Source organism: Aulostomus chinensis, chromosome 19, assembly GCF_037954235.1.
Source record: "Aulostomus chinensis isolate RoL2024-O1b breed Wild chromosome 19, RoL_Achi_v1.0, whole genome shotgun sequence".
NCBI classification, from domain to species: Eukaryota; Metazoa; Chordata; class Actinopteri; order Syngnathiformes; family Aulostomidae; genus Aulostomus; species Aulostomus chinensis.
In genome coordinates this window covers 2,265,304-2,291,921 of record NC_141338.1, presented here as the reverse complement: position 1 = coordinate 2,291,921, position 26,618 = coordinate 2,265,304, and the positions used below count along the sequence as shown (strand labels likewise).

The 26,618-nt window shown below is 45.9% G+C and overlaps 1 protein-coding gene across 3 annotated transcripts in view; it reads right to left on the bottom strand.

Moving 5' to 3' along the window:
- The window catches only part of adamts6 (ADAM metallopeptidase with thrombospondin type 1 motif, 6), a 67,165-nt gene that overhangs the window by 36,993 nt on the left and 3,554 nt on the right, over positions 1–26,618 (bottom strand). For all 3 annotated transcript variants that reach the window (XR_015110494.1, XM_086188444.1, XM_086188445.1), the window contains 8 exons: positions 22,903–23,077; positions 22,055–22,278; positions 21,494–21,577; positions 18,560–18,705; positions 15,585–15,628; positions 12,056–12,161; positions 10,210–10,356; positions 3,353–3,494 (listed from right to left, as the gene is read on the bottom strand). Coding sequence is in view for 2 of the 3 variants with exons in the window: in XM_086188444.1 (XP_086044570.1) it covers positions 3,353–3,494; positions 10,210–10,356; positions 12,056–12,161; positions 15,585–15,628; positions 18,560–18,705; positions 21,494–21,577; positions 22,055–22,278; positions 22,903–23,077 (1,068 nt within the window). In the remaining variant the exon portion in view is untranslated. The remainder of the gene's footprint in view (positions 1–3,352; positions 3,495–10,209; positions 10,357–12,055; positions 12,162–15,584; positions 15,629–18,559; positions 18,706–21,493; positions 21,578–22,054; positions 22,279–22,902; positions 23,078–26,618) is intronic.

Here is a 26,618-nt window from a genome sequence, read left to right as displayed (position 1 = left end):
ACACGCTCGGGTATCAGAGTCAGAATCAGGAAGAATTGGAACATTATAGGAGACAAACACTCGGTGTCATTTGCAGAAGAAATTTATAAGCGAATGTGACAAATGATCATCAAAAAGTTAAAAAAAAAATAACAGTCTACTTTGATCCATTTCTGCAGCCACCAAGGGCATCTCTCTCTCTCTCTCTCTCTCTCTCTCTCTCTCTCCCTCTCCCTTAAGTCAGGGTCCAATCTAGTCGTGTTGAATCAGTTCTGGAATCCAAGCCGCTCATAAATGGGCGTCTTTCATGCTGCTCTAAAACCACAATTATGAGCTTAAGACCCAAAATAACAGGGTTTGACTGGAGGACTGCTCTAATCTGCTGTCAGATATTTCTTTCAATGAAATGCAATAACTATGATCTCAGCTATTATCTGTCCCCTTTTTTTCATCCTCTGCCCAAATATTGATGTCAGACAAAACAACACCACATGATGGCTGATTAAGACTAAGTTGAGGGTTCTCTCAGCTGCTCGTTTTACCGCCTGGCTGCTGCTCGTCTTTCACTGGCCGAGTAACTTGGTGTGGCGAGGATTTCTCATTAATGGTCACGGAAGGAGCGCCGTGTTTGACTTCTACCCGTCATCTGACTGTCTGGGAAGTTTAGAGGTGAGAGAGAAGAATCAGGCGACTCGTGGTGAGGGAGAAGCGTCTGAAGCAGCTCGAGTTGCCCCGGCGATAATTACGCAATTATCTTCCTCCTTTAGTCTCAACCGGGAAATATAAACGTGAAGAAAACTGTTATTACGTCCTCATCGCCCTCAGGGGAGGGAACGACTCCACCATGACTTCATTTAGAGGCTCATTACAGGTCATTACGTCAGGTACGGAGGTGACAGAACAAGTCCGTAATGACTGATTAATCAATCAACGGAAGAATGGATGCGAGGACGTTTTATACACTCGCACTCCGGCACACACGCAGTGAGCTCTGATCCGATTCAGACACTCGACGGGCCGATACTGATCCCTACACCAGAGCTCTTTTTCCTTGATTATCATCACTGTTATTCTCGTTGCGGTTACCATCACGTTGAAGGTTACTTCATCTGTAGCGAACCACACATCACCTCTTCTGACGAGCCAAAAAAAGATACAAAACGGCGGTAAATTTGAAAGTTTTCCAAAACAGTTGATCTGATCTGTATGCATGGATCAGCGACCCGGTGGGTTCATGGACGTAGAATCATAGGCTCTGGATCATTGCTCCAGTATCTGATCAGTGAATAAAATCAGTATCTGGACCCAATTCCAATATTCCCAATCCGATACTCTAGTTTTTTGGAGGGATTATGTTGTAGCTTGTCTCTCCATACAGCCGTCCCATCTCAGGAAAATGTCCTCAACTGGGGCACAAATATCACTGAGACTGAGGGTTGATGTGGAAAAATTATGGAGGTCAAGGGTCAAGGTCGCTGCCACCTCACACGGACATATCTCAGGAACGCCTTGAGGAAATTTCTACTGGGATGAGACTTTGGTGGTCAAACAAGAACCTTGGTACAATTCTGAAACCCGACAGCTGAAACAAAAACTGGAGAAGATATGGCGCTCCTCCTTCCTCTTAGTACTGGAACCAGACTGACAGAGAGCCACAGCTCTACTGAACCAAGTAGTCCTGTTTCCCTGAGTAGCAAAGACTTCATGGACCTTCTTAATGACAAAATTCTACTAATGAGAGAGAAACTTCTTCTCCTCCTGCCATCAGCTGACAACACGGCACCTATCACCTCAGAAACCTTAGAGGCAGCTGGAGGACCAGACACACAGTTCTACTCCGTTTAGCCTTCATGAGCTTAGGACAATAATTTGATCCTCTAAACCATCCACCTGTCTCCTAGACCCCATCCCAACTAAGACTGAACCACTCTAGTCAGCTATGGTGTTCCACAAGGGTCTGTGCTTGGACCAGTCCTCTTCACCCTATACATGCTTCCTCTAGGTCACATAACAAGGAAACACCAAGTGGACCCAGAGCCTTCAGCTATCAGGCTCCCCTCCTGTGGAACCGTCTCCCAGTTTCGGTCCAGGACCCAGACCCCCTCTCTAGGTTTAAGACCTAAGTTTAAGACCTAAAGCTGATAGTCAGGACTGCTTAGGCCGGCCCTTAGATCTGCTGCTATAGGCTCAAGCTGCTGGGGATCTCCCATGATGCACTGGGCTTCTCTCTCCTCCTCCTGTCCTCATATGTGTTACTAACTCCTCTTCTTCTCCCCTCATCCCAGATCCCGGTGCTGCTGGAGGAGGCTCCAGACCTGAAGAGGCTCCAGCTGCCACCCGTAGCTCCACCTGCTCACGTCCCCGCCTGTCCATCAGTCTCCTCCAATCTCTCCCTCTTCATCTCTGTCCCTCTCTTTCCCTCTATCTCTCTGTCTTCCTCCATTATCTGTCTTCGTCTCTGCCCTCTGCTCTCCTGCTCTCTTTCCCCCCAGCAGGTCACGGTGTTGCAGGATGTGCTGCTGATGGAGAATTGTTGGGTGGAGGTTCATTGAAGGAGTGAGGTGTTGGACCTGCTCTACTTGGAAGGAGTCAGGAGAGAACTTTTGAGGTGATTTGGCGCGAGACAAATAAAACTGACTTGACTTGGTCAAAGGTCAAGGTCACTGTGATAGGTTCACATTAGGGAGGCATACAAACAGGATGCTCTACTTCTAGTTTATTTTAAACAGAAATTCACCAAAAAAAAGCCAATTAATCTTGTTCCCATGGAAACTAGATTAGAAGTTGCACAGTTTTTGTTTTCTTTGGGGGGGGCTACGTCAAGTTCAATACTATATACAGTATTAGAGTACATCCACTGTGAACCTCTAGAAACCGTCAATGACCCAGGAGTACAAATATTTTACTGTTACTTGAGGTACACAATAACTGTCAGGAGCAAGGAGTTACTGACAGCCATCAGCCTTGACTTCCTGTCTAAAGACGAAATTGAGGGTTAAAAAAAACACTCTAAACTTCAAGGAAAATGGTTGCAATCCGCGATGCCGAAGCCAGCAGCCCAGCCTCAAGAAAGCAGGAGCTACACAAAACTCTGCACGTCATTGGACAATATTTTATGCTTTCCTCTCTCACCAACATCCAGTTAAGTGCAGTTAAATTCACAACTGAAAACAACAAAAAGGTCTGGAACATGTCAACCCAGATGACCATTTCTGAGATACAATTTAAAATATTTAGAAATATAACCAAATGTATAGGAAAATAAGTTCCAGACAATTCTCTGTGACCCAGATCAGGCCTGAAATCTAGAAGGGTGCCCAATAGAACTGTTTGATCCCCTGATGTCAGAGAGAGAAAGATGCTGGTTTCTTACCCCATACTTGCACTGGCGTGAAGAGGCTCCGTACTGGAAGCGACACTGCTCGTCTGCGTCGTACACCTGCCCCGGGGCCACTGTTGGGTACAGGAAGTCTCGTTTCAGAGGTTCATTGTCCAGACACGTCCCCCGACCTGAGCTGTCAAAAACACAAACCTACAATAGAATTGTTTCTTACACAAAGGAACCTTTCTACACTTGGCCGATGGCAGAGTGGGAAAAGCCAAGACTAGATGATGAAAGCCTCCCAGCCCCCCCCCCCCCACACACACACACACACACACACTTTAAGACCTTGGCTGGCGTTGCTCTGCTCGTTTAATTTTACCACAAAACTACCATTCGAGGACGCTTGTCAGGGATCTCAAATGACAAGTAATTAATGTTGATATTACACATCAACACCTCCTCATCAAAGGGAGTGCTGAAGCACGGAGGCGGCGAGCGAGCGAGGACGAGCCGGCCCGCTGGTCTATGATGGCTCGGCTATCCTGCGTGTCACTGCTTATACTGGATACACGGACGAGCCAATAAAATGACAGGGCAGGAAAGACGAAGAGGAAAATCTGGAGTGAGCTCTGGGTCATATGTCCAGGCCTCGGATTATGTTTAGTCTGTTTTGTCAGATAGAAATATGTGCGCTCACTAACAACTCGTATGGGCGAAGCAAAAAAAAAAAAAAAAAAACACAGCAGGGTTGTATTCTAGTAGTTAAAAAATAAAAATACTTCAACCAGGAAGCGCAGACACTTGCTTAGTCTGTGTTTATATTCTGAGCTTGAGCTGGAGTGTGGACGCTTCATCAAGAAACAGAATTATTTAATCCTGATCCACATCCCAGACTTCTTCTCTTCACACCAAATACTGGTGACTATTTACTATACAATATTAATATATACAGTACTACAGTGTACTTTCCAGCTGTGGCCAGCAGCAGTGGATGCTTCTCATCCCTGGAAAGTGGAAGTGGGCCTGTTGACAGCGATTAGCTAGAGTTGATTCTTTTGCCAAAGGAGACGGCAAACTGCTTTCAAAATGGAAGACCAGTTCACCGGGTCTACAAAACAACGACCATCCCAGTTCACCTCTGCTTGTATGCTGCCAGTACTGGGCAGTAACGCGTTTTGTTACATTACTTTACGCCACCATCTGCTATACTTTGAAATCAAACACCTCCATCGCATCGCTGGTTTCAATCCTGATTTCGTCCAGAGGCAAATATATAAATATTTTTTCGGCAGAATTCTGAATATCCTCACCTGCCTTGACACAGCCACTTCTGTCTGTGGGGATTCCATACCAATAAGGCCATACTTGCTCTTCAAACGACAAATACTGCAGAGAATGTTGTCTGCAGGAAGTTTTGAAAAGCGCAAACACACAACTGTCGCCCCGACACGTCCCAACAGCCTTTTAATCATCCGGAAAGTGTCGTAATGACTACGTCCCTTTCAACCGGTTCCTAAAATTCAAGGTCAGCAAACAGGACTGAACTTGCAACTGGGAATGGGCCCAAGTCTAGTCAGTACTCTAAGGTAGTGCTGAGTTAGGTACCCAGCCCAAAATGCACCTGCCTCATGTAGAATTGAACCTCAAAGTGATAAACTACAGGTGTCGTAGAGAATAAATGCCATCATCTCCCTGTGAAATGCAGAAGAAAGTAGGCAGCGAGCAGCATACAATGGAAAAGTCCAGGAGAGTCTAAGTAAACTGTACTCAAGGGAAGGTGATTCAGGCGCTGACGAGGACTCTACGTGCACAGTTGCCTTGAGAGAGCTGCATCAGCTCAACTAACTTTATGATATATATACAAATCTAGACACAGAAGAGTGGAGAGAGCGAGTAGAATAATCCGTTCCATGTTTCTCATCAGACAGACACACCGGCCTCAGAGGCCTCCAGACTCCCTGTGAACTGAGGACAAGCCTCACTATTTATTAGTTTGGAGAGAGACAAAATAAAGTCAAACTTTGAATTTAAGGGCTATTATTTCACATTTTTCGTAGAGGCTTTCAGTCCTGTGGATTCAGCCCAATGCATTACGCTGATGGGAAATATCCTCTAATAAGCGGGAACATCAACAATCCCTGAACTCTGACACCGGTCATTCATGTGGATGTTAACCATGCTGATTGGCTGAGACAGCAGCGTGATGAAAGACCCGATCCTGGCGTTGATTTAACCCCTCCAAATTCATCCCCCTTCATCAAAATTACATTTTATGAAGGCCCCCCGCCCCCAAGAAATAAATGAATTAATGCCTTGAAATGGCTTAGATGTAACTCTAAACCTTCTGTTAATAATCAAGTAGTCCAAACCGCCATTCACCCCCCACTGCTGCTCCGCTAGCGTTCCGTTTTACTAGCTACAGTGCACTACAATGGCAAGAGGTAGTCACGGAGTATCTGATGCACGTATGTGGACTGATCCAGGGGGGGAGGAGGAGTAAAAATGCACAAGGTCGCCCAATAGTAGACCAATCAGGATGTATAGCTCTTCACAGTGGGGTTTACTTGACTGTAACATTCTGGTATCGACCCAGAAGGACGTACAGCAAAGCTCCCCCTTCAGTGTATTTTCAAAATGGAGCTTTTGCCGCGGAATCGGATGTGAGACATGGACAATGAACAGCGTGCTAGCAAAAACAAGTGAACAGGCTAGGACTGAGCTAGCAGGCTAATGCTATTTCTCCATTGTTCTGTGTAGATATGCCAAGCATCAATTATCGAAAAAAAAAAAAACCACACACAAAACCAATCAACCGACGTTGCTATTGAAGGAAAATTCTGGTATTATACAAAAATAATCCCAAGCTTTCTGAGACCATCCTTGGTCCACTGCAGCTGTTCATCTGTGGCGCTGACAGCTTATTTCCCTCCTGATGTGAAGCAAATGAAACAATGTTAGACATGTAAAAACATGTGAACGATGTTCAGAGCTTGATTTTCATTGAAGAGGATCTTTTATCGTAAGGCAAAAGCCATATTGGTCTAACATGAAATCCAGTGGAGAATGTGGTCTCCGAGAGTTTAATAAACCCAAACTGCACGCCTTTTAACATTTATCACAAGCTAGCATGCAGACTTGGGAGAATAAACTATGACTGAACTCTGCTCAGCGCATTCATAAACCATTCCTTAAAAACCCAAACAAAGCGCCACATATTGCTCGAGCAAGACAGTGAATCTAGGCCAACACCGCAGCCAAAGTTGTTTACTTGGCAGGGAGAAGCATGTGTGATATCCAAAACTCTGATTGAGGGAGAGAAAGAGAGGATAATTGGAGTTTACAGACAGAACCCTTTTGTTAGAAAGGCTAAAGGCATTAAAACCAAAATGAAAAAAGGGAAGAAAAAAAAACGCACTAATACAAAACGAGGTATAATATAAGCTGATTCGACTTGGAGGAGACGGGAGAGATCTTTGGTCATCCTCGGATACTTGAGCCAGAAACGGACAGAGTAGAAGAGAAGTGTCTCTTTGTGTCCCAGTCTGAAGCTGCCTGGCATAAAGTACGCTCATCTCTGTCACAAGCGCTGGTCTCTAACCTCCTCTCACAGCTTTCAGCCGGAAACTTCATCTGACAACCACGGCCGCTATTATCTGCTTTCTTGGAGAGCCTCTGGAACTAAACATGAACACACACACACACACACACACACACATACACACACACACACACACACACACACACGCGCGCACACACACACAATGCAGACTTGTATCACATCCCACCAACACCGCCGCTGCGGGGTATTCAGGCAGCACAGGTTTTACAGAGAAGCCTTCCAGCTGAACCCCGCTGAGAAATATCGTACACACAAAAACCCCAGACAACCACCTGAGAGCCGTTTTCACACCTATGGTTTGTTTGCTCTGGTCTGAATCCTTTCAGCCTTTGTAGGCTTTGTTTCCAGACCGCGGACTATAAAGAACTTAGCGGGCACGAACCTCCACCAAGGTGAACTTTCAGCCCCGGGAACTTTCTTGTTTGGGTCCTCACTAAAGCTGCAAGCAGTGATGAGCGGACCCTCCCACCCCTAATACGGCAGGGTGTGTGTGTGTGTGTGTGAGAGAGAGTGTGTGAGAGAGTGTGTGAGTCTGACTGTGTGTTCCATGGAGTGGGAGGGAGTTGAAAACTGATCGTATTTGGATTTGCATGAAGGATCAGGCTAATGCTGCACTGGGGTGCAAATGTCCCTGCCTGCATGCACTAGGTGGCGCAATGACTTAATAAACTATGTGTAATGTTGTACAACCCATTGTTACATCTGGCTCTGACTCACATTCAGCAAACAGGTCACTCGAAACAAAAGGCAAAGTTCAGCAGAGATCTGATTATGTATCGTAAATTTACTCCAGTTACTCTTCAGCTCAATACTTTTTTTTTTTACATGTAAGTACATTTAGGGGCTGTGCTTCCTTATTTTAGTTGAGTAAATAGATTGAATAGGTACTTGTACTTTTACTGTACCACTATCTGTACTTCTACTTGAGCAGTAAATGTGTGTATTTTTACCACTGCCACAAATCTGCTCTAAAACTTAGAACACCCCTCCCACAAGTGTGGTCAAAACCAGTCTCCTAGTGTTTATGTAACAAAGCATCGGTGCTTTTATTTTTAAGTTGGGGTCACGGCGCTGGCTGGGATTTTGTAGGCAACTGATTCAGGACCAGGCCTGACACACGCTCGCATGCGTGTGCACGCACAACACACACACACACACACACACAGAAACACACGAAAAAAGAAAAGGGTTCCAGTTTCCGCTTTTACTGTTGACATGAGAACATGTCAAAAGTCGCTGCTCAGTCGACATCTCAAGTTAGAAAGTGGACAAATAGACTCTGTTTCTGCGGTGAGTTTGAGCAGAAGAGGAGCTCCTTCGGCTCACTGAGCAGGACGTGCAGGGATCAGGGAAGTAGCTTTTAATTCATTCAGTCCTTTCATGATCGCAGGTATCTGTTTTCTGCCAGACACTGAAGGCCAACTCCAGATGTTTTGTCTGGCTTTGTCAGACTCAGGACGAGAGACCTGCGCACGTTTTTTACCAAGCGTGCCAAGTTGGCGGCACTCGGCCAGCAGTCCTTCAGCTTTATTTGCACACTCTTTGTCTTCTCCGACCTATCCACTAAAGAGCGGTTGAGAACAGCTGGCCTACACATCACCGCCGAGCGAGCACCACATGAGCTAACACCGCCCGCTTTGTGGTGCGAGGATGCGAGGCTTGAAGGCACTCAGTTATCATACACAGCCACAAGGAGGTCTGGCACGAGTCGCGGTGATGAAATGGATGTAAAGAAGTGGGGAATGACTTGCGTACAAGACAGCTAGCGGATCACCACAAGGACCAGCCAGTGGCAGCGGCTTGTAAAGCGAGACGGCTGCAAGCGAGCAGGAAAGCGGGCGTGCACCTTTCTCTGTTACTTACTCCTGCACCTCAGCAGCCAGCTGGGAGGCCGCTGAGGTCTGGACCTCGCTCGCTCTCCTCTCTCAACCTGACGCTTCCCATCGTACGTGTGTGTGTGAATGAAGATGATTGTACTTTGTGACGTAGTCTGACATTGTCAACAATCCCCCCATCTGGTAGGCCTCTGTTATCGACATCCTATGTTAGCACACAGGAGAACAGTCAACAAATCCGTGTGAATGCTCTGAAGACCTAAAAGAAGTGCTAAAATGCAACTCTTTTCCCCAGAGGGGCTAATTCTTACCAAAATCATAGCTCTCTGTTTTTTTCTTAATCTTTTTATTTGGCCATTCCCTCATCTTCCTCTCCATTTATCCAACCCTGATTCACCTGTCCAAGCCATCCTGGCTGTTGCTCCGCCCCCTCTGCAGGTGATACACTGCAGCGGTGGCCTTCAGTGGGTTTAATTTGACTGACGTCCTCATCAAAGCACACAAGAACCGGGGGTAGTCAATTTATAGAGACGTATGTACACCTCCAGAGCAGTAGGGGGTGTTATGACCCCTTCCAGCTGGTTGCAATCAGACTTCCTTCCAGTTCACCTTTTGCGTCACATAGAAAACAAGGTAGTGAGCAACGTCTCTCTGGAGCAGCGGACTTAAATCACATGACTAAATTCAGCGTGACGACAGCGTTACATTTGTCTCAAGAATATGGCAACAGGTCCCTGAGAAAACATGAAGAACAGCGGCTCAATTTGGCGCCGGCCGAGGCACCAACATGCCGCAGTCCATTGATCCTCAACTGCGCTAAAAATGCTAGTCTGACAGAAATGTAAGATTTCAGTCTGACGAATGTAGTTTAGTTTTATTTTTCAAGTCCAATTTTATTCAACTTCGTCTAACATCATGTAAGTGTATGGACTGACAGGCAGAGGGAGGGATGGGAAATTCCAGCGGGTCAAATCAACCACTGTGTCACCGGCAGACGATGTGGCCGGTGACGGATGTCACATGATCAAGCCGACGCAGGTGACGTCGCTCCATTTAATCCAGGATTTTGACTCAGCGTTGATTTGCTGTGGTGACGTCACACTGTGGTTTACAGAGGAGGATTCGGGGCACATCAGGTGTTTCAGGAGGGAAAAAACAACAAAAACTACAAATTCACGCTTTCCTCTGAGAGTTGTAATTTTGAGAAAAGTCTGAATTATGAGTTAAAAGTCAGTTTGAAGACAGAATTTTTGTTTTTCCCTGATCAACTTCTGAAAGTAATTCCCATGAAAACATAAATATCAAAAAACACAAAGTTTCTAAATCCAAAACAAAACAAAGTACAAATATCCCAACTCTACATTGCCCTGGCTACAGCCCTGCACACATGCACACACACGCACACACACACACTCAGAGAGCCCCTCAGGGAACAACCATCATCGACTTACTCGAGAAAGCTGGTGATGTAGTCTTTGCTGCAGGCGGACCAGGAGAAGGGGTTGGTGTTGGCTGTAATATGTGCGGCCATCAGTTTGGCAGTTTCGTGGCCTTTGGTGCCACAGGAATTCCCGATCCCGTCATGATTCATCCCGAAACTAAAAATGAGAGAGAGAGAGAGACAGAGAGAGAATTAATGCAGTTTTAGATGTCCTGGCAGTGGACGGTCCAGGTTGCTGAATTCTCGGGCCGTGGCTGTAAAGATCCAGCTCTGAAACAGCTGTGTGGAGGAGAGCCAGGGGTCAAGGGTCAAACCCTGTCTGGAGCTCAGCAGGAATGAAAAAGTTCTAATCACCACTCTGATGCCTGCCTGTCAATCACTGCCGGCAGGTCTGAGCAGGTCGTGGGGGAGAGTCAACGTTGGCTGGAAGCAGGACGGAGTTTCTGTCCCAGCCTTGTGGAAACCTGCTCGCACTGAGGGTTAACGCAATCATAAAAGACGGACATCATTTAGGAGAAAACTTCACATCACAGCTGGATGTCAAAAGCTTCGTTCTCGTCTCAGTCCAGAAGCACAAATCAGGTCTAATGTATATAACAAACGTGACCACATGGCTCCGCCTGAACCTGTTTTTCTAAGACTGGCGTTTATGACATTTTACCCCACTCTGGAAATAAATCAGCCTGCTCCAAACCTTACTGGAGCGTGTGTGTGTGTGTGTGTGTGTGTGCGCGTTTTTTTTTTTTATACATCCTCTCCAAGCACAGACTATTTTTACAACTGCCCCACAACAGAAGCAGACACGAGACATAATAAAGGAAATCGCCATCTTGCTGAACTCTCTCGAGAGGGATACGTAGACTAATACATCATCATTATTTTGCTTTATATTCAGGAAGAAAGAGCCAGAGGTATGTGGACATTGACATTTGCATGAGGAAATATGTGGCGATGCAGTTCAAGACGTCTGCCAGGGAGGGAGGGAGGGAGAGAGAGAGAGAGAGAGAAAAAAAAAGGCTACACGCAGGTCTGCTGAACCTGAAGAGTAAGTCGTGTTTGTTCAAGAGGAATTATTAAAGCACACAGTCGTGCAGGCGATAAAAGGTTTAGAGGATCTGAAGCAAAACACAGAAGAAGCGTGGCCTTGACCACGGTGACTTGACTCTGATTGCACACCAATTAACCGCGACTTCACTCTCATCTTTGCAGCTCCATTTTCCAGATATGTTATGAACCCAAAGGCTTGTAGTTTTTTTAATCTCCAGTCCGAGATGACCATGACGTAACTCAGAAACTGGACATCAGGTGAGCAAGTGAAGCTTCACTCAGAAGGAAAAGTGTCCATTAATGTTTCCACAGGCCAGGCGGATCGGAGGGTTTTCTTTCGAGAAATGTCTCGAATCGTTCATCACCCTAACCTAACCTCAGGCGACCAACGCCAGCGCCTGCTTCAGGGTGAAACCACCCTGAATCTGGACACTCAAGAGTTTATGTTCTCATACTGCTGCCATTTTCATGTCATGTCTGGATGCCCGGGGAGGTGCGGTGTTGCACCCTGGGTTCAGATCCGACGGCTGGCATGGGGCCTCTCTGAGCTTGTGCTGATTGTGCACTAGCGCCTCCTCTGGTCAGTCCTCCTGGTGAGGCTCCTCGCTGGTAGGCGAAAAGAACTGGACAAAGATTCCACAGAGGAAACATGTTGTAGTCGCAGGTGTTCCCCAGAGGGGGGGGCCGAGCCACGACCAGGACAGCTTAGGGTGAATTAGCGATGTGCAGTTGGGAAGAGGTTGAGTCAAACCTGATACCTGACAACAGAATTTCTAGAAAAAAACCAAAACTCTAATAACCAAACTCACTTGTGTCCGATCTCATGCGCGATGGTGAACGCAGAACCAAGGCCAATGTCTTCATTGATGCTGCAACTCCTCTCCGGCTCACACATTCCAGCCACAGAGGCCAAACCTAGACATGAAAACACACACATACACACACACACACACACACACACACACACACACACACACATACACACACACACACACACACAGTCAGGACACAGCATTCTTCAGAGTCATGCTCATAAAACTGGGATTCCACACATACGATCGTCTTTCTTACAGCGAGGCTGAAAGACAATCTCAGCGAGACGACGCTGCAGGTTCACCAGAGGGAGTTTAGCATCGCAGGCTAGACACCGATATTTTTTTTTATTCCTTGCAAACTAAACCCACCGCTGGAAAAACATCTAGACAAGCTTTACATGTCTACATTCCAATTGATGTAACAAGGGATCGCCTCAAAAGCGAGCCGAGGAAGGGAATATAAGCCCCGCCGCACCTTTCGCCACCAGAAACCTGTCAGAGAATATAGATGTTTCTGTTGATTCAGAGCTACAGAGTGGAGGGGAGAGAGAAAGGGAGAAGGGAGGGTGTTTGAAGGTAAAACCTCCCCACAATCCAGGTGTCGCAGGTCCTTTTTTTCCAGAAAGCCTGAGAGGTCAAATCGGGAGACAGGAGGCAATTCTTCACAGATTACATCTACAGGTGACTGCAGAGTGGATCATATGACAGCACAAAGCAGGTGTGTGTGTGTGTGAGTGTGTGTGTGTGTGTGTGTGTGTCGGGGGAAGTGCATTAATGTGCGTGAAGGAAAGAGTGTTTCAATTTTTCTGTTCTCAGCTTGAAGAGTAATTACTGAAGAGGAAGAAGTAGAAGAAAAAAACCCTGAAGTGATCACACAAAAAAAGTATGTCTGGCAATGGAGTTTTTCTAAGATTTCTTCTATACACTTTTTTTTTAATCACCAAGAATATTTGTCTAATTTCTAGTAAAAAAAAGAAAAGAAAAGAAAAGAAAAAAGACACCAACTACCTCATTACACTTATTATGAGACAATAAAGCGGCTCGCTTACAGCTGGAATATCTATTTGCACATGACCTTTCCCTGTATATAAAATTATTACAAGAGAGAAAAAGCACCCTGTGAAAGTTACTTTGTGCCTATAATAATCCAAGTAATCTGCCAGGGCATAAATTAAAATGCATTTATTCAGATTTATTGAAGTAAGTAAAGGAGTACTTTCACATCAACCAAATCTCATCAATGCATCAGGACTGTTTTAGTTGTCATGTTTTCTGCAGTGTTGGTTGGCTAGTTAATTAGTTAGTTATTTAGTTTGGTTTCTAAGGAAAGTTAATACTAAGTTGTGGAGATGCTCACAAGCCTACTCTTGCGAGGCAAAGTCTTACCATTTTCCTTGTGTTTCTTTAGACTGAAAGGCTGCACTAATTCCCCTGATTATGTCTTTCTCTTGGCTACATTTTAGCTGGCTGGAAGTGATGGCAAAGGAATGAGGGTAAATAATCGTTTTCAAGGCAAAGCCAGCACTGAAAAACACGAAACATTCAGTAACGCTCGCTTATTTAATCACATTCACATTCACATTCCCACAAAGGTTGCAGTAAGTCAACATGTAGCTAACGCAGCTGAGCTAACGTGAAACCTGTTGGCTAATGTCACCATTAGCTTTCACATTAGCAACTGACAGACACATTCACTGCTGCTCGCCGTGGTTTTGTAGCTGCAGTATCTCGGATGACGGGAGGGGATGGCGTTCAACACGATGGTTCCTTGATACAAAGGTCGCTCCCTGGTTCCAAAGCCCAAGTCAGAGTGTCAAGTCTGTGTACGACGAGCCCAAACACTGTGTCAAGTCTTGGTAACTTAGGCAGGTTATCAGTCTTGGAACAAGACAAGTGTTTGGAAACCATTTGATACTTTAGCACTGTTGTGCACTGATTATTCATTTTATCACATTTTAAAATTTATATTTCACCAGTTCTTTTACACTGTACGCTAAGTGATTTACTGTACTGTTTTTAACAGTGTTTTCCAGTACAAAATTGTGTATTTTTAGCTTCTGGTTATGTTCATATGTGTTTTTGTTGTATTGTTTTTGATTGTGGATTTAGCCGGCATAACTTTGCTGTGTGCAATCAGTAAAGTACCGTAGTACACAGAAGGCATAGAAATAATATGATCATCTTACTGTTAACAGCTGGAATTACTTCAACTACTTCCTACAGTGGAAGAGGCACAATGACAGCAGACAAATAAATGAAAACCTGGGCAAATTAAACCAAAACAACAAGTTATGACAGTTTTACACCGATCTTAAGAAAGCTGTGTTCCAGACAAACAGGAGACCCGACGCAAATCTCAATTCGGTGGCAAGTCGTGCCTCCCTTGTTGCCCTTGCATGCTGCCTCGCAGCTAAAAGTGGCACAGCTTTTGTATCCTCTTTGCTAAGAGGCTAAACAAGAATAGACTCGCAAATCAGGAGGCCACTGAAGCCATTACTGGAGGGAAGGAGGGAGCCTGAAGGTGAAGAAAGAAGGAGGAGAGGGAGGGAAAGGAAAGAGGGTGGCTACTCTACGATTAGTTTAAGAATGTGTGTGTGTGTGTAAAGGGAGTGTGTATGTGCATGGTCGTGGGCAGGCACGCACACGCACGCACACACACACACACACACAAAGAGTGCAGTGCAGTGCAAGTTGTTTTCTTAACGCCAGGCTGGACTGTGTATTATCTCCAGCCCCGTGATTACTCGCCGACCCCAAAGGCCAGGGATCTGACCCGGGAGCATGATCCCCAAGAGGAGAAGGTGGAGGTGTGTGTGTGTGTGTGTGTGTGCGGGTTGAGGGGCGGTGGGGGGGGCGGGGGGGGGGGGGCGGTCAGCGGTGGGAGACAACGAGGAAGCCAAGCAGATGCCAGGGCAATTAAAGCCACCGGGGAATGTGACGAATGCGGTCAATCTGTCAAACCACCCCTGAAGTCACAATATTACCTCCAAGATATACTGTGGTGCCTGCGGGGCCTTCACAAAGATAAGATGGGGAGAGAAGGGCTGGGTGGGGTGGGGCGTGGGGGTGAAGAAGAGAGAGAGGAAAAGGAGGGGAAAGGTGGGGGGTCTCGGCCATTGCTGCCTGTCCTTTTAACACCCCCAAGAGCAACAGAATATCTCCTCCATCTCTCCTGCAACACTCCCTCTAATTGTCCTTTTCCCCTTCCATTTTCAACTCCTCCTCTCCATCTCCTCCCTCCCTCACCCCCCCCCTCTCCTAACACCTTTTCCTTTCTCCCAAACCCTCCTGGGAGTGTAAACACCTTAGATAAACTGAGGTCAGAGGCAGCGGTTTCTAAACTGGACGGAGGTGACCACCGGGCTCTGACAGAGGAGCTAATAAAACACAGAGGAGCTGTCTGGTGTTCCTCCGAAAGGAGACGGAGAAACCTGCCAAATAAGGTTTGTCTGAGGACACGAGATTGCCGCCAATTTAGCGAGAGAACACATGTTCGCATACATAACTGCTTCAGCCCACTCACCTAAAGTACCACAGGGTTTGTTCTTGTAGGTGCAGATGTCATACCTGGGGAGAGGCAAGAAAAAGAAAGAATATTAAGAATTAAATCACTTTTTTGCAGCATGTTGTTCTCTGGAACTGACATCCATTACCATAACAACGGTGTCTAATGAAGTCATGATTATTGGTAGGATACACGTCTCCTGTAACAAGCAGCTAACAAACATGGGGGAGAGGTCACGCCGTGTCCCCTCCGTTAACCCCTGTAACTCCCATCCAGGTAATCCAATAGAGCCCCGGGGGAAGGAAAGGCCAGGACACTCGGAGCCGCAGAACGCCATCGTACATTTCAAATGAATGATCCAATCATTCCTAAAGCTTTTAATCTATTAAAACCAAGGGCAGAGCAAATTTAATTTGATCCTCCCTCCCATTCTCTACCCATAAACCCACCCCCCTCTATCCCACCTCCTGCCTCCCAGCACAGAAGCTCCAAACCAGTGAGGTTCCGCCATGACCTCTCTCAGGACGTCTGTTCCTTCCTTGATTTATTTCCCTAATTTCCCTCCGTGTCTCCTTCATGTAACGGGTCAAATTCCCAACAAGGAAACAAAATACAGCTTCCTGGAGTTTCTGGGGTCGACGCTGTAAATTCAGGTATATCATCGATTGTTATTCTGATTATTTAAAATAACAAGACGCTGGCAACGAGATTCATGCTAGGGTTTGGATCTGAACCGTGAAAGAAACAGAAATCACCCCAGCTGGTGAAACACCATGTCCCTCCATCATGTTTGTTATTTCATTATTCATGAAGACATTTGGGGGGGGGGGGGGCGCGACCTTGTTTGGATGATCTGGTTGGATTATTATGACATCACATGAGCCAAATCATCTGCGCGCAACAGACACGATGCTCAGAACTTTCAAGGCTACAATGCAGAGTTCATAGTACGCTTTAGATGGTTGCAGTGGAAAACCGGATCTGAACGTTACCAACCGTTACCGTTGGGTTCCGAGGGCGAAACAAACTGTAACAATCCATCTGTCGGAATGTCGTGACACTTTCTCTCTAAATTAAACCCAGCACCTACTTCCTCTGGATCACCGCTCAGTAAAGACAAGCGCTCACATCGTGGAAGTGGAAGACACTGGATGTATTGGTGACTTTGATGATGACGGGGAGGGAAAAGCTCTGGAGCGCTGCTGGTACGCCACTGCAGGAGAGCCGCGTCGGTCGGCGCTGGCGGAGGAGCATCTCAACAGCAGAGATTTCATTAGCGTGTGTTCCTGCTGCCGGGAGTTGGCTCCCTCGAACACACCACGAATGCCTCAGTCCCCATGACGCTACTATTATATCTGTCTTTTATTTGGCATGAAGGATGATGTTGGAAACAGCTTGACATGCATAAGGAGGAGCGAGTCGCCGTGGAGGTATCGTATGGACCGGCTTCTGATCATTCCAGGCCGTATGTGTGTATCAGTTTACATGTGAATTTGTGGCCAATTAATCATCTTTTTCCTGCTTTATTATACTGGCTTTTTAAAAAAAACTAAAAACAAAACAGTAAGTTAGTAAAAACCGATAAAACAGACAATGTTCAGATGTGTTATTAATCAAGATGCTTCTCGAGTGATCCGATCATGAGCGGAAAGTTCGGAGCGAGCGAGCGAGCCCATCTCACTTCTCCAGTCGTTATAAAAAAAAACACCTTCAATCTGTACGTTTTTAATTTGGGTATTAATCCATGAGAGTGTTGTTGCTGATACACGTGAAACATGTCCCTCAAATCATGCAGAGAAAAAAGATCATATCACATCGACTGCAGAAAGAGCCAGCCACGTATAGTTAGCTTCAAGCTAACGGAGGCCGACAGCTGAGGAGAGCAAAACTGTCTCAGTTTTAAAACTGAGGTAGAATCCTCGTCTTCCCTCATCCGGCCGTACGCTCAGTGATCCACAGACACACCGGCTGGCTCTTTCTGCATTCTGGAGTCGTGAAGCCGAGAACGAAGGAAGGAAAACACAAGTTCAGGAGCAAAAGATTTACAATTAACAGTCATTTAAAGAGAAAACCAGTAAATCCTCCAAGTGGATGACCGGTAACTCCTTAATATTCTCGTATATTTGAGTGGAAAATTCCCTGAACACCATTACAGCTCCTCCTCAGGCAACGGCAGTGTGTCAACATCTGTTGGTCTAAAATGTTTTTGGCATCTTAAAAATGTTTCTTTAAAAAAAAAAAAAAAAGTGTGGGCCATCACACTTCCACCATTGTCCTGAAACACTGAAACTACAGAGATGAACCCTGCTGACTTCAGCGAGCGGCCTTTGGTGCCGCCGCCGCTCACTGAGCAAAGCAGCTCCAACCAAAAATAAAATCAGGAGTCAAATGAGCTGCAGACAGACAACAAGCACCAGCTCGCTAATGAGAGAAAGGCCGTGTTATAAAGAGTCAAAACTCTTGGCTTTGGTCCGTCACGGAGCGCCATACGATGGAAATATATACTTAAGTTGCTCAATTTCACGTGGCCCAACAGTCCTGGCAACAATGAGGCCTGTTCCAGCTAATGACAGAGTTTTGCTGCTTCATGGTAACACCCTTTACATAAACTCCAGCGTGACATGTACAGACTGACTTTATTTTTAGCAGCTGAGCATCCATTTCCCCGTCAACAATGACCGGTAAAGTCTGAGCACATTAGCAAACCCTGGCTGGAGTCTGAGCCCAGCAATCTTTGTGAACTGAAGAGCAGCGGGATATTAAGATTTCTTCCAATTTCTTGATTAGAAAAGAGGAGAGCTGGACCGTCACGTAGTCGGTGGATACAAGCCAGAGGACCAAAAAAAGCTTAGACAGGATAATTAGATGCCTCGTTGGTCCAGTTTGGTTTTTGAACGCAGCTCTATAAACCCTGTTTGATCGGCCGAAGGTCTTTGAAGGACACAAGTCCACGCTGGCTGCTGGCGGAAGAACCGAGTGAGGTCCCAGCTTACCGGGTGATGAGCACGGCGTTGTCGTGGTGGGCCATCCCGTTCTCTGGGATGCTGTTGCCGTCGCTGTGATGAGACAAGATGGACTTCTGCCATTTACAGAAACTGTCCAGGGACTTGTCGGCATGGTGGTTGATCTCCAGGTTTGGCTGCAGAGGCACAAACAAGATTTCAGCACCTCCAGTATCATACGGTGTTCTAAGAGCCTCAGTAAGGCTGAGAATCAGCCAGCACCTCATGGTACTCGTGGTTGGTCGGTGGTCACAGCAGTGCCACGCTACAGTGACTCTGCAATAATCAATCCATTGTGGAGATGCATTCATCTGTCATAAATCACAATATCTTGGTAAATGAAGAAGAAAACTACTCTTGAAATTAAGTTGACGTGAAAAAACAGGAGAAACTGTATCTTCCTTTAGAGACAGATGTAAAACACACAGATTAGTGTGTGTGTGTGTGTGTGTTTTATGAGTATGGGGGGGTGACTGAAAGGATGACATTTATGTGGATTATTAAGTCTGTTTTGTTTCATGTTTTTAACCCTAAAGCACAGTAACTCTGTGCCTCCACGCCAAGGCCACCTCGGCCGAAGCCAATGTGAAAAAAAATTTAAAAAGTGATTTGTAGCCTTTGTAGGACCTAAATTTTAAAGGGCTCTTCCTGGCGTCGTGGTGCAACCCTGAAAATCAGCTTGAACCGACTGAGCCAATGCACGCCTGTGGTGTTGAGTTGTTCATGGAGAAACTGATTCCAAGCAAACGTCGTCATAAAACCTGACATGAAATCATCCCCAGTTTGATCCCTGTCGTATACGACAAACCTCCTCTGGGTCTCTTCCATCAATAAAGAACGGAAATGAAAAAAAAAAAGATTAAAAAAACAAAAACAACAACAAAAGAGGAGCAGCACCGTCTTCAGTGTCATGCTAACCACTAAGCCACATGCCGCCGGAGTGGAAGCGTCCGGGGATCGGAGGGAGGTTAGAGGACCAGCTGTTGGAACAGTAAAATGTTTTTGTGTCTGATTCCAAAGCAGATGTGGGAAAGGTAGAGCCATTTATAACCTGAGCAGTTAGATGAGTCAAATAAGGAGCTGCGGCGTTATAAAAAGCTGCCGAGGTGGAAAGAGGAGTAGCAGGAGCAGGAGGACAGTCGGGGAAGCTGTTGTGGCATCTGCAAAATACATCGACTTCCTCTAATCTAGCAGCAGCCTCAATTATACCCCAGTAAACCATTACATAGCCAGCTGATGATGCAGAGCTTATTTCAGCTCCGCTCTGGTTAATTATACTACTGAGCAACTCAACAGCCCATCGGTGATTCCGTTAATCCAACACGAGGACGGATCCCTGCCACCGGATCAAAGTGCGGCTTCGCTTCACATTCTTGTTTTTTGGAGCCGAGTCCACGTACACGACCCCTCTAGAAAAACAGATGCTGAGGACACTCTGTTTCTCCCATCACACATACGTACACATGTAGAGCGCATGTAAAAATCCTCAATCAAGGCTCCCCGAGGGGGGGGATGTCTGAGCACATCTTTCATCTGAAGTGGTGGCCATATGGTGAGTAGCCCCCCCCCCCCCAGCCACAGCAACTACATAAAATACTGCGGCTCCCTCACGCCAGACAGGTTACACACTAACTAGCCTCTGAGCTCTGGTCAATGTACAGTTTCCTTGTCACAGACTGACACATGGGGACTTGTTTGGTTCTCGGCACAAAATTGAACGACCTCTGACGCTGAAAATGTCATGGAGACGATGGTTGACATGGAGGTTACGGTTCAGAGTATAAAGCCCCTTTCACCCTGCACCAAAAAAACACAAGTCAACACGGGTTTTTTGGGCATGCTGAAAGGGTCGACTCAGCATTTCGACCCGTGTCGACCGACTTGCCAAGCGACCCCGGTGTTTAGCGGTTCGGCTCGGCTCACCTGCAGTGTGAAAAAGGCAGCCCGCATCATCTCAGGTTTCACGCGACCTTCCTGACCCATCCTGATTTTGTCACTGCGCCGCCTGTCAGGCTTTGCCTGTAGCTTCTTCAGCTCCCATCCACACTCGCCAAAAACGCCATCTTCCTCCGTGGCATTAGCGCTCGAAAGTTTTCCAATCTGCGCCGAGTTTGTAAGCTTTGCAAAAGAGACCACATTGCAATGCACGCAACGACAACGCTAACGTTCGACTCGCCGACGTCCACGTTGGTGTTTGTTTACCTCTCAATGTTCCGGGCGCACGTTTATGTGAAATGATGACGTTGTCAGCGCGATGACGTACGAGAGAGAAAAACACAGGCCTCACAGCGGGAGCTCAGACCCGGGTCTTCTGGAGGCTTGAATGAGCCCGAATGACGAGCAAACGCAGGTCCAAAAACCCGCACTGACACGCGTTTTGCAGTGTGAAGAAGAATCATTTATTTTTCCTTCAACTTTGATTGACAGTTCTCGTCACTCCAGTCTGCTGCTGTTCATGATTGTTTCAAATGAATGTTTATTCCACTGAATGCTTTTAAGCGTCTAATTACAGATATTTGAAAAATATTTGTAGATGTTTTACTTGTATCTTATTCATTATGTATTCATATACTTAAATATTTCATACGTATATCGTTATGAATATTTTGGTTTGGTCTTTTCATCCTTCCAAGTGTCCTTTTGCAGGCCGGCCATCATTGTAAAAAGGTCAAATGTAAAATTTACAGGTAAAATTAAAAAAGTTTGAATTCAAAAAGGAAAAAATAAAAACTTCATATGCACTAAGTTGAACAGACAAGGCGAGGGAGTACAGCTTAAAAATGCAGTTATGATCCATCTGTGGTGAAGCATAAAGTACAGCTATTGAAAAGAATAATTAAAGTATTTGTACTCTTCACACTACGACTTGCAGACGCTGCAAGGGGCTCATAAACGGTCATACCAGGAAGGGTTAATGGCTCTTACCTGATCTTCCGTCAGGACAATCAGCCGAGTCACGATAATGTTCACAACATTTCCTAGACTGGCATCACGGTAAAGTTTGGCAACCTGACCTCCAGAAAAGAAGAAAAGACACAAAGTCAGACAAATTGTGTCCATCTGTCACAACGCCAAACTCACCGTTAGGCTCTTTGGAGGGCTGTGCGGTACTGGTACCTGGACTTTGGTACCCCAGATTACTTTTCTGGTACTTTATCTTCTTTATGATACCAATTATGTCATTTTGTAAGTTTCTCAATCTCCAGGCTTTCAGGCTCGAGAATATGGTGGAACTTTGGTATATTTGGTGTTTGACTCAACTACCAGTCGTGTTTTTTCTGAACCGTGGTTCAGTTGACCAAACTGGCCTCACTAGTGATGAGCTGCACCGGGGTGCCCTCGATGGAGGAGGTTGCACCGTGACTCCAGAGGTCACATGCCCGCAGAGCTGTCTCTGCACCGCCGCATCCTCTCAGAGACGCGGGGGAAGTGAAATGCTCAGCGGTGACCAACAACAACGGAGGACAAAAGCAGGCTCAAACTTACAATATTCATCACAGACAGGATGTAGTGCTCGATGTCTTTGCGTCCGTGGTAGCCGACCATCATCTTATCAGCCACCACGAGCGTCTCCACGAAGCGCTCTGTGCTGACGGAGCGCCTCTGTCGGTGCGTGCTGTTGGACTGCTCGCTGTCGTTCCTGGGGTCCGGTGACACGTGGACAGGGGAGGGTGTGCTAAAGTGGCAGGGTGGACTGCTTTTAACGAGGTCTGGAGACAGCGGGGGGGGGGGGGGGGGAGAGGCGACACACGGAGGTTAGTGAAACAGAATCAGAGCGATGAGACACGAGGTGTTGGAGGCAGCTCGTGTTTGGGAGATGCAGAGAGGGAATCTGCCCCTTTGAACCTTGCAGCTAAAGCCTTCGCTTTATGACCCAGATGCTTTGGGAAAAAGCTATAAGATGGTACATGTCAGGGCACGCTAGTTTCCTGGCGATGACAGCCTTTGCTGTTTCTTATAAGACCTTGGCCCAAATACCTAAATATCCACCTGGTTCTTTTTCCAATTTGTCATATCTGAGCAAAAACAGGATTTGGTGGAATTTTAAAATCAGAACATGATTGCTGGTTCTGTAAATAGGACGTGTGCTTCTATAAAAGTCTAGAACTCTTTGTACACTGAAGGGCCTTTTATGAAAGCTGTAATGAGACTTAGTCTTACAGGTTGAAAGGTGTCCAGGCCAGAAACAACTATAGCACACAAGAAGCCTGGTCATGTCCACCAGGACCTGGGTCTGAAACCAAACCAGCACTTCCTCCAACCTGCTATGTATAGTTATTCCTTTACGTCAGTTCAACCCACACAGAGTCCAGCCCAGATGGAGGTTCACCAACCTGAAATGCCACAGCTGAACTCCTGGCTATGCTCTTGCGGTGAGGGAATAGCAGACGTTTTATAAATAACATGTTGCTGTGCTTCTTCCAGGTTCCATTGACTGGAGGTGGTGGAGGATATGTTCTTTAATGGCTCTATTAAATACTGTTCTTCCTCTGTTGTTATAACGCCATGCTTGAAGAGAATCAATGAGAGGAAAAAGGTTAAAAACATAGACCCGATGCAACATGCAGACATGTTAACAGAAATGCCTTGTAGTTTTTCTCGTCAAACAGGAAAAAACCCCGCACGTTTGCTAATTAAAGGAGCACTCTACTGATTTCACACTGAAGGAAATTCTCTGACTTTGTTTGTTTTAAGCTGAAATCAAGGTGTTTGTGGATTTCTGAGCCCACGGCTGGATGAAGAGGATGTGGATGATGCCCGAAGATGTAACCGAGGGTTTGCAAAGGGGTGTTGGGCTGGTGTTAGCCGTCTGTCGCCATCAGCTTCAGCCTCTTGCTGCATTCTGGAGTCACAAATGCAGGAAAACGTCCTTGTGAGCTCAAGGCTCCTATTTTTGAGTACATGAAAGGCAAAATATACTTTTTTTTTTAATGAAGTAACATGACAAAAGCACATTAATTCATACTTTAGCTAGAAGACGTTAAGGTGGCTGTGATTTACATTGTTTGTTGGAGTGATGATTGAAATGACGGTGTAACTTACAGAGATTTATTAGCATCTTTTCATCTTTTCTTGCCGCTGAGGAAGATTTTTAGCACGTTTGTGAGTAAGATCCTTGTTTAGCTTTCTTGTCTTGGTTGACTCTTAATGACTTCGCTGTGAATTTCATCTGCAGCAGGCAGCAATTTTTTTTTTTTAATCAAAGAAGCTAAAAAAAACAACCCTGCGCTGCGTTCCGCATGAACGGCTAACAGTTAGCTGCTAGCTAGTGAATATAGCGCAACATTTAGCAGCTAGAGACCGATATCTACCTCTGGGGTTGGTCGAGAACAAAAAGAGAGCTGGTGAATCGTGAATACCGAGTTTACAAACTCAAGCAGACATGGTTTAAGTTTTTATCCATCATACATGAAGCGTTAACTATATTTTAATCTGTCATTCTGCGTGAAAGAAACCTGCTGTGCTCACACTGACCTTCACTTCAGACACATCCGGGCGCTTTAGACTCTGTGACCGTGCTCCAATATGGCGATTAACACGTCTGGCTGTAATTCAGCCCGAATCCAGTGCTAAATTCAGCTTTTCAGCATATTTAGAGATTTCAGGAGGAGGCAGGGAGTGAGGAGGAAAACGCCGGGAGCAGCCGCGCCACTTGGGATATCCCACCAGCTGTGAGCGCTCAGAGAGGGAAGGCTAACGTCCGTCAGCCTGGTGCTGTTTGTGCTGGAAGATGACAAATTACCCGCTCCGAGTATCAATACGTCTATTTAGTGTTAATTTAGGTCGTAAACATTTGCGCGAGACAATACTGCGCTGTTTTACTCTCATGAACTTGTCTCAAATCATAAAGCAAATATTTGTGTTGCTAACAATGTTAGCATCCTGGCAAGCTAAAAAAAAAAAAGTCTCTGTGCTGTAAATAACGTCAAATAACACGACCGCCCTCACTGAAACCGCTAGAACTCAGGTTTTAAATTTTGAGCTTTTATTTCAGTTAGTTTGTAGAGACGAGGAGGGTTCTGTTTTCTGACAGCAGAACTGGATCCCACTTTCTCGTGGCGGCCCATGGTTGCGCCGTTCCAAAAAAAAAAAATATATATATATATATATATACCAGGTACTGATGTCAAAGTGTGCTGTTGGGTACCATTATGGGTTCACTTCTGTTAACGCCATCTCTTTCACATTGCATTATGGGAAATGTAGAATTCAACAATTCTGCAGTTTGACCCATGTTGGGATAAAACAGTAGGAATGTTCTGCTACAAGCCTCTCAGGTTCTAAACGGCTGGAATGCCCCTTTAAATAACAAACACGTGTCCTCCTGTGGCGCTGACAGGGTCGGGCTTGAGCGCCGAACTACAGTCAAACAGGAGAACCCCCGAATAATCAATTACATCAAGATCGACATTAAAACCAGAACCATTTAACACCCTTCAGGCGCATAAACACAGCAAAGTGTCTTGGCTCTGGAAAAGCCCATACAAAACTAGTATACAAAAACATATTTTAATAGTGTGTGATGTCAAGATCTCAGCCGGTCCAGACAGCTGATTACATTAAACCACAGACACAGTTTTGTCCATTTTTGGTGCTGTTATAGAAAAAAGGGCAAACACTAATTCAATTTATGATAGACCATGGAGGTCCTGCCAACACATTTGGCTACAACAAGGGTAATACATGTTTTCTCCACATGATAATATTTGCCAATACGAAGCAAGGCCTTGGTTTTTTTTTCCTTCTTTAGAGTTCGTCTGAAGGAAGGAGGGAGGGATATTAAGATTTCTTCCAATTTCTTGATTAGCAACGAGAAGCTGGACAGTCACACAGTCTGTGGATGGAAGCCAGAGGACTAAGAGCTTAGACAGGATAATTAGCTGCCTTGTTAGTGCAGTTTTGTTTTTGAAAGGAGCACTTTGAAACTACAAACAGAGCAATATGTATGATTTAGACTTGTTGCCAAAAAGGATAAGTCAGAGAAATGTGATCTCAGCTACTGAGGCTTTGAAAAGCACAGTAGGCTATAAACTGCGACGTTTAATGCACAAACGGAGGGGAAAGCGGCGATGCTGCGGTGACATTCCCCTGCTAGCATCATCTCTGTGTCTGAATCAGCGCAACTGCACAGAAACTACAGGAAGTGACCATGACCTCTCAAAGCTGCACTGCACGGCACTGGCACATGCAGCGATGTGTTCAAATCGGACGGCAACACAACATCAACCCAGGTGATGAAATCATTTAGCACGCTTTTTCATGATGGGGTCACGGGTTGGGTGGCGGTCACGGCTGTTAAATACAAGGATGTCACCTGTAGGGACCGGAAGCCCCAACAAACGCCAGAGGATGCAGCAGGAGGCGCGTTTCCAGTCGCTTCCAAGACTCAACGCTTCATCCACTCGTGATTTCTCACCCCTCACCAAGTGGGTTTTTAGCAGCTAAACCGAACCAGACCTGACCGTCAGTTCCAGCTATTAACATCATTTCAAGAAGCTGTTGTCAGTCCAATAAAATATCGTTTTCTCCAGTACAAACCACATCAACGCCTGCCCAGAGTCAATCTTCTCTAAGTCGAAACTTACAAACCCACTTGGGGGCAAAAACAACAACTTTTTGGGCCCAAAGGGGAAACAAGGTTTACAAAGCCCAAGCTTGAGGAGTCGGCCATTTTTCTTTGATGATCTTAGAATTCAGGTCCACCTCTCGTGAGGGACCCTGCACTTCTTCAGAGGCACTCGACTATCAGCAGGATTACGCAAAAACCGTGAGCCCAATTTTCACCCAACGTTTGTTGGAAAAGCGTAGAATGGACCAAAGAGGAATCTGTTACATTTAGCAGTGATGAGTCATAGCGCGTTTGCATGTTCTCCCCGTGCCTGCGTGGGTTCTCTCTGGTACTCCAGCTTCTTCCCACCATCCAAAGACATGCAATTGGGGACGAGGCTGATTGATACTCTAAATTGACCGTAGGTGTGAATGAGAGTGTGAATGGTTGTCTGTCTCTGTATGTTGGCCCTGCGATGGACTGGTGACCTGTCCAGGGGGA